At 30.6% G+C, this 8460-nt stretch overlaps 1 protein-coding gene across 1 annotated transcript; it reads right to left on the reverse strand.

Moving 5' to 3' along the window:
- Positions 1–881: 881 nt before the first annotated feature.
- On the reverse strand, positions 882–4353 carry LOC120575947 (zinc finger protein SHOOT GRAVITROPISM 5). Its single transcript, XM_039826848.1, has 3 exons — positions 3932–4353; positions 3235–3634; positions 882–2059 (listed from the first exon to the last, which is right to left on the reverse strand). Exons 1-3 carry the CDS (start codon positions 4044–4046, stop codon positions 1159–1161), a joined length of 1416 nt encoding a protein of 471 aa, XP_039682782.1. The 5' UTR covers positions 4047–4353; the 3' UTR covers positions 882–1158.
- Positions 4354–8460: the final 4107 nt, after the last annotated feature.

An 8460-nucleotide genomic window follows, 5' to 3' on the forward strand; every position in this document is an offset into this window, starting at 1 on the left:
TCTCTGCATATAAGGAAAAGATGCTGTGTTTTCTTTTTTGTGTCTTAATTCTGGGTCCTCTGTTGCGCCCACTTCTGCCATGGCCCTGATTCTGATGCAAAGATAAGTGAGTGAAGAAGGTGTGTGAATTCATCATCATCATCATAGATTTGTTTGTGTCTGTAATAAGCCTTTGAAAGTGACGACTGAGTCTGCAGTGACAACAGTGGCACTGAAAAACATGCATTTGCTTTTTATTCACATTTATAAGTCGCCAGATCAATAACACCCTAAAAGGAACAACTTACACTATTTCTTTCTATTATTATTTTTTTTTATTTTGTCAGTAGTGTACACTTCTTTAATTAATGCTTCAGAACTAGTCCAAACACAAAATCCAAAACAACCAAAACTTTAAGGTAGAAAATTTTCAGTGTTTTCCTGCACCCTTATTCATTGCAATATTTCACCTATAAAAAACCTACATTCATTATTTATAACCATTATCATCATGATGAACTATTTTTATAAAAAAATTTATAAGCAAGATTTAATTAATTTTTTTATAAATATTATGCAATTGTAATTACGGTTGCATATGGCACAATTAATCATGAATTTTGTCGATATTAAATAGATCTGGTTAACAGGTGTCCGAAGAAAACTACAATTTTTAAACTTTTAAAAAATTGAACCGTTTTTCCCCATTTTTTCAATACAATATTTTTATTTTTGTTCTTTTAATCAATGCCCTAGCATTTTCCTTCCTATATTTGTTTACATTTGGATATACATGTACAAATACATAAACACACATGTCATCATTAATTATACATGTAAGATATTCATAACTGCTAGAAATTAATTAAAGAATAAAAGTATAACCATAAACATATACTCCATAAATCATAAGTGAAACCCTTTAATTTATGATCATAGTCTGCATTTATACCAAATTAAATTAACAAATACCATCTCACAAACTGCTGCAAGTTACATGAATTAATACACTCTTTTCTCCACCCCCAACTATTAATTAATCCCAACTTACATAACCAACAACTCTTACTTCACCATGGTATACCAATTCACAAAGATATTAATTAGCCTTAAAAAAGTGGACATAGAAAAAACCATAGAAAATATAAATATAGTGATGAAGATGATGATATCTAGCATCTAATTAGTTGTTTTGCCTTTTCCATCAACATTTTCTACTTCACCACCTTCAGTAGTTATGGCAGAAGAAACATAGCTCAACACCAAAGAGTTATCTTCATGTTGAAATTGTTGTTTGCAAGTTTGACAAGTGATTTGAAGCATAGTTGAATTGATTTGCTTTATTGCATGTTGTTTCAATCCATAAGCTTTATCAAGTTCACTTTGTGCTTGTTGTCTAATTCTCTTTGCATTGTTGAACTCTTGTTCAGCCATTTCAATTTGTTTCTTTGCTTGTTTCCTTGCTTCTTCAGCATAAGCTTTTTCAGCCATAGCTACCCTTAATTGTTCCTTTGCTTGTTCTTGAACCCTCAACAAACCCATGTTGTTTGTTGTTGTTGATTGAACTTTCTCATTGCTATTGCTACTCTCCTTTGGTGATGAGTTTGAGTTTCTAATATTGTTTGATTCATTTTTCTCATGACTCATTTCCGAGGACCCTATTGAGAGATGCAACTGAGTTGACCGGTTAACCTTCTGAATAGCCTCTACAGTACCAACACTTCTGATCGAAGGCGTGTCTGTTGTTAGAGACATGTTGGTGTTGTTTGTAGTGGAGAGTTGAAGTTCCAAGTTTGGATGGAGTAGAAGTTTATTGTTCTTGGAGAAAGTTTGAGAAGAAGGTGTAATAGTAGAAATAGGAGTAACAGGGTTCATGAATATTGTTGATTCTTTTGTTGTTTTTGGAATTGCTTGAAGCCTTGTTTGCCATGGACATGTATTGAAATTTGTTTCACTTGATGGACTTGGACTTGAAGCTGTTCTTGATAAGCATGCAGTTGGTGTTTGTAGTGGTTGAGCTTCTGAATTATGGATCCTTCCCATGTTACAAGCATCTTGATGCTCAATAAAACTCTCAACCCTACAAAAAAAAAAAATATATAAATGGAAGAAAAGAAGATGAGGAAAAAAACCCTACTAGTATATGTAAATCTACTCATACAAATATCTTTGAACAACAAAATAAACCTGAATTGCAAAATACTATGTGTGTTATTATCATCATCATCATCCTAGTTAACAATAATAATAGTGTTTTATATATATAATAATAATACACACACATGGAAGAAGAAGATGAGAAAAAGAAAGATTTGTTAGTATTAGTAATTTAGTACTAGCTACTAGTATTGAGATTTGAAACAAAAATATAAAAAGGAATTCATTAGATATAAAGAGTTAGGAAAAAATGTACAAAGGAAGAAAGGTAGAAAGAAAGAGAGACAAATGAAAAAGTGGATGTAAAAGGTGTTGGAAAAGGTATCTATCCACTGGATTTTTCAAATGGTGGGGTGGGAAGAAGAGGTTCCAGTTTCCACTAAAATAAAAAGGACAAAACATAGTCAAGAACTCTCATGAGTTAATCACATTTTCATGTGATTCAATGTTTAGAAGAAATTAAATTTCAATGTTATAAAAATAATATATTAATGGTTTCTCACACAAAAATATAAAGAAATGTTTAAGGTATTGTTGTTGGTGAAGAAAGAATGAAATGGAAGAATGATTTTTGAAGAAAACACAAAACGGTTATAAGAGCAACGGAAAACGGAGCATTGGAAACTGTGTTCTCCAACTGTCAAACAATGAACAGTGTGATCTTGTTAAGAAAAATAAAATACATTTTTTTTTTATATATTAAGGTTCCATCAGTCAAATATATTTTTGAAAACTTTTTTTTTTAATTATCTCTTCTTTTGTTTTTCCATTCCTATTTTCTTTACTTTTATATTCCCTTCCAAAAAACATATCTCCCTTTTTTAAAGTCAAATCCCAAGTAAAACAACTCAAGTTTTCCTCAATTCATTATAATCATCATAAGACAATGTTTAAAAATGTTTCATTTAAAAAGAAAAAAAAAATATAGTATCCCATCCCATGAAGTATATATAAAGATTCTGAAAATAAAAATTCTATATATAGCTAGATCTATTTGTTCAAAACCATTTTATGAATCAAGAATCAATCATAGGATAAATGTTGATAATATATATTTATAAAAAAATTACTTGAAAAATAAATAGATAAATTAATTACCTTGAGAAAACACGACCACAATCACATGAATGACCTCTAGTACCACAAGTTTTGAGATGAGCTTTATAATCAGATTGCACTGCATAACCTTTGGAACATCTTTCACAAACCCATTGTTTATGATTACTATGTTTTCTTCTAAAATGTTTTTTGATACCAACAAGATCACCTAAAGCATGACAAGGATCATGGTGCAAACAAGTTGGTTCAGGACAAACAAAAACTCTTTTTCTAACAACTGGTGTTTCTCTCTTCAATAGCTTCCATGGTACCTTATGTCTTCTTCTATGCATCTGTAAATTTTGGTCCCTTTGGAATCCTTGGTTGCAGATCTCACATACATAACGATCTGATTCCAACAATGTTTTTGGTGAGAGAGACACCACTTCTGCATCTGGATCTATTCCAAACCAAAATAATAAAATTAGCATAAAATCAAACAATTATAAAAAAAAACTATACATATTGAATTAAATAAACATATAAGTAACAACCATATCATTTTTTAAAAAATATAATAAAATCAAAAGAATGAAAAAAACATGTTAAAAGAATGTTTTTTTTTATAGACATGAGAACGATAGTCGAATCCGATACAACAACAAAAAACATGATTTAAGAATTGGTTGAGATTTTCTCTAACACCGGTTAGAGTTCAGAAGTACAAAGGATACTCGACCCACTGCGAAAGACAAACCTGGTGTTCCGGCGGGTCTTCTTTTCCTTTTATTAGTGGAAGAAGTGCCATTTTCATTGCAAGAAAAAGGCTCAGAAGATGGAAGTGAAGATGGAGATAAGCTATTAGCTAACATGGTAACTAAACTCAATATAGCAAAATTAAGCAAGAAAATTTGATATATAAAGTATATGATATATTAGAATAGAATAAGCCTATAACTATAGTATAGCTATGTTTTGAGGCTATAGAAATTAAGTGAAAGAAAAGAGAGAAGAAAAGAAAGAAGAGAAGAAGAAGAAGAAAGAAAAACAAAAGCTCTTTCTTTCTATGTTCCTTTCGGTATCCTCTCAGCTTTCTTTTAACTTGCTTTTAAACTTTCAGCTTTATTATTTATTTATTTTTGAAAAATTAACTTTTTATTTTTTATTTATTTTTGTCACACTTTATATATATTTTTTCTCTCTCTCTGGGTTGCTATGTATGTATGTGTGATTCCAACCATGATATTCAGAAGGGATTGTCTTTAATAGCCCTCAGTGATGAAGTTTCAAAAAGAGAGAGAAATGTGTGACCCAATCACAAAGCTCGAAACTTGATCCCACACAAATGGGCTCCATGAAGAAATTAAAAAGGAAATATCCCCACAAGGAAACAAAAAACTTTCATTATTTCTTTACACAGTAATTTTTTATTTCTTTGCATGCATAAATACTGGCCAAGCCCCCCCAATACACACGTAAGCTTCATAATTCTCTCTCTTCAATATATATCACACACTATACATAATCCTATTCTATCTAAAAACCCAAAACAAATAAAGAAAATCCTATTTCTCAATTTCAAAATAATTGATATTTTTTCTAAGAAGCCAAAATATGTATATAAAATTTTAATTTCACTAACCTATTCTCATTAGGCATTAATATATTTTCTTATCATAAGTGCAGTGTGAAAATGATATTTTTCTTTTTAAACAAGGAACAACATAATATATTAATACGATGAATGTATTTTATCCAACACAAGAAGTGTCACGAAAGAACACAAACAATATCATACAACCACAAAGCTGCAACAAAGAGAGGAAAAAGAAAGCTAAATGTCTAATCTTAAACGGACTAATGGGCTAAGCCACAAAATATGATATGTGAAAATAATATATTGAAAATGATGCGTATAATATTAATTAAAGAGCAATTAAAAAAAATCAATTTAATTTATTGTGAAAAATAAATTGACATTGCTTATTATATGTAGTTTAGAGTTTGAACTTCAAACACTCCACTTATTCACTTTTATGAGGTAAATTTCTAACCACTTGACAGAAAAAAATTGACGTCACTTGTAAGGCGGTTTTATTCTTTGTAAAAATAATTGTCTCCTAAATTAATTATACCTTGAAGTTTTTTTTGGCTCATTCTAACTTGGAGTGATTATTTTTAAATTATGCTTATTTAAACGGCATAAATGAGAAGTTTTATTATATTTTTAAATTAAACCACATAAATTTTTGAATCCAGAGTGATTTTGTCATATTTTTATATTTTCCAGTAAAAATAATTGTCTCCAAAATTAATTCTACTTGTAGGATTATTTTTAAATTATGCTTAGTTGAACGACGTAAACGAGAAGTTGATGATCAATGTAAAACACACGATACCAAATAAACGAAAAACCAATTTGACTAATCAAATTAAATGATTGAAATAATCACTTAATTTGAAATATTGATGAAAAGTTAAAAACAGATAGTCACTTATTCGAAAAAAACACTTAACTTGTTAAAACATATTTTAAGCCAAATTGAATTAATAGCAAGTATATGCAAAACAATACATGATTGATTCAATTGGGCAACTAAGACGATGGATTCAAAGAATCTCTTCTCGATGTTTTTCATACTTAACAAAAAGAATTAACATTCAATTGAGTTTCTTTCAAGTCAATCAAAATTAGGTTTTTCAAAATAATTTTCATAGCCCGCAATTGAATCAATTAACAAAAACCGAAATATAAAGAGATAACGGATAGAGAGTTGACCACGAGATTTATAATGGTTCCATCACACCGTTCTCGTTAGTGGATACATCTACTCCCAAAGACAACCGTTAATTGAGTTTCTTAATAGAGATTTGAATCCATCATCTAAGTTGCCCAATTGAATCAATCATGTATTCTTTTGCATTTATTTGTTATTAATTCAATGTGGCTTTAAAATAAGTTTTAACAAGTTATGTGCTTTTTCGAATAAGTGATTATATATTTTTAGTTTACTTTCAATATCTACAAATTACCAACTTATTATGAATAAAATTTATTTATAAAGAAAATTTTCAACAGTGCCAACTCATTTTCAATGAAATTATGACTATTTAATATTTTCATAGATGTGTTTCTTAATAGACCATAGTACCCATACTTGTGACTGTGCAAGAACTTAATAAATTTCACTTGAAGCAGCTTTTTTATAAAGGTGATAATGAGGATGTAAAGTCACCCTCAAGGGTATTGTAGTCAATGGGGTCATAATTTTTTTCAGCCCAAGATGCTTTGCTTTTTGGTAAACTGGTAGCATCACGTTAACAGTTGCGGGTTAAAATTGGTAAAATTGTCTCTACTAGGTGAGATTCTTATTTGCACTGTTTACTTTTTATTTACCTTGAGTTCAATAAGAATTAGGCAAGAAAAAGGTGGGAAAAACACATGGTATGACATGATCGTTGTCTCTTGCTTTATTAATTGACAATGTATTATGGTAAAGTAATTCAACATTAATAATATATCGTTAATAGATCATGCATGGAGTGTTAGCCCCAAGGAAACCTAATTAAATGTTTAATTACAACCTAAAACACTTTCTTTATTAAGAGAATGCAAATATATTAATAGACTCTATATTAAACATGCACAAAAGGGTTCATAACTTTACAAAATGGTGAATTGTTTAAGAAAAAACGATTTCGATTTATAGATGAAATAATTTTTTATCAGATTTTATTTATCTCCCGAACGTATTCTATGTTACCAAAGTCCATTTCTTGAGAATCGAAAGGTAGTTTAACACAAAAAAAAATAAAAATGCACAAAGCATGCAAATAATAGAGCAAAAATACACAATATTTGCAAGTTACAAAATATCTTAACACAAATAGCTACAACTAATACACATAGAGCTTTAATTAATTACACTCTTTTCCATTATCTTCATCCAATAAATTGTTGCCATTAAAAATATAACCTAAAACAGTTTCTGATTAGAATGATTTTTATTTATTTATTTATTTTCTTCTTTTTCTTTTCTAATATTCTAACAAAATTTATTTCTCTTCACAATTGATCGTAAATTTTATACTCATAATATTTTTTTTAGTAAAGGTGAAATTACTGCATTTCATTCATATTAAGAGACTACATAGTAGTATGAACATCATGGAAAACAAAGGGGCGAAGATGTGATAAGGCGACTTTATAGCGATACTATAAACAACCTTATTTACTTGCCTCGTAACAAACGACACCACAAAGTCGTGATTACGTAACAAGATATTTTTACATTGAATCACAAGGTCTCCAAATTCATTGAGCGGAGTAGTAGTAGACTAGAGTGCATTCAATAAGGATCTACTGTCAGTTTCAAATATAACATTATGCATGCCATTGGAAATAACCATCTTCATAGCCGAGCTAGCAGCCCAATGGTTTCCACTTAAAGAACAGTAGTAGAAATTTGGAAGTAATCTGATTTTCCAAGTAAAACTTGCCCCAATGAATCTCGAAAGCACATACCATACCCTACGATGGAATTGTTGTCGGAATTAAGCCGAGTGAATTTTGCCTTTTAGATGCAACGCCACTCGCGGTGAACATATCATGGGCACGAGATACGATGGCAGCAGGGGTAGTATCAATAGATTCCCATAGCTTCGGATTGTGACTCTTCCACAAACTCCAAAGAGTTATGACAGTTGTTAGCCTCTACTGTTCGAGTAACCTATCAAGTAAATCAAATAGCACAGTCGTAAAATTATTTCCCATTTGTACCATATTTCGGAGCAAGTTGTCCATGCCAATTATTTCCCAACAAGCAGTGGTCTGTGTGCAAATAAAAAAGGTGTGCATAGGCAACTATGAAAGGAAATGTTAGATTGGGTAGGCAAACTTTGAATTCGAGATATGACCGCCTTCACTTTGACGTTTATAAAGAAGAGTGGAGAGAATAGGTACGACGTTCGAATGATTAAAAATAGAGAGCACTAAGTTGCGGTCCCAGGAAGCCATATCCGAATTCATTAAGTGACTGACTATGAGTTCCTCATAAAGGGGCAGTGGAGGAGTGGAGGGCTTGAAAGAAGGTTGATTACGAAGCCAAAGCATTTTCCACACATTAATTCTAGAGCCATCACCAATTTTCCATCTATAACCCGTGGTAAGTAAATGTTTAGTACTCTAAAGACTCCTCCAAGTATAACTTGGATTATGATCGAGAGGGGCATCCAAAAAATCCCTATGCAGGAAGTATTTTGCTTTAGAAACACGAGTTAGTAGTG

This window comes from Medicago truncatula, chromosome 6, assembly GCF_003473485.1.
Source record: "Medicago truncatula cultivar Jemalong A17 chromosome 6, MtrunA17r5.0-ANR, whole genome shotgun sequence".
NCBI classification, from domain to species: Eukaryota; Viridiplantae; Streptophyta; class Magnoliopsida; order Fabales; family Fabaceae; genus Medicago; species Medicago truncatula.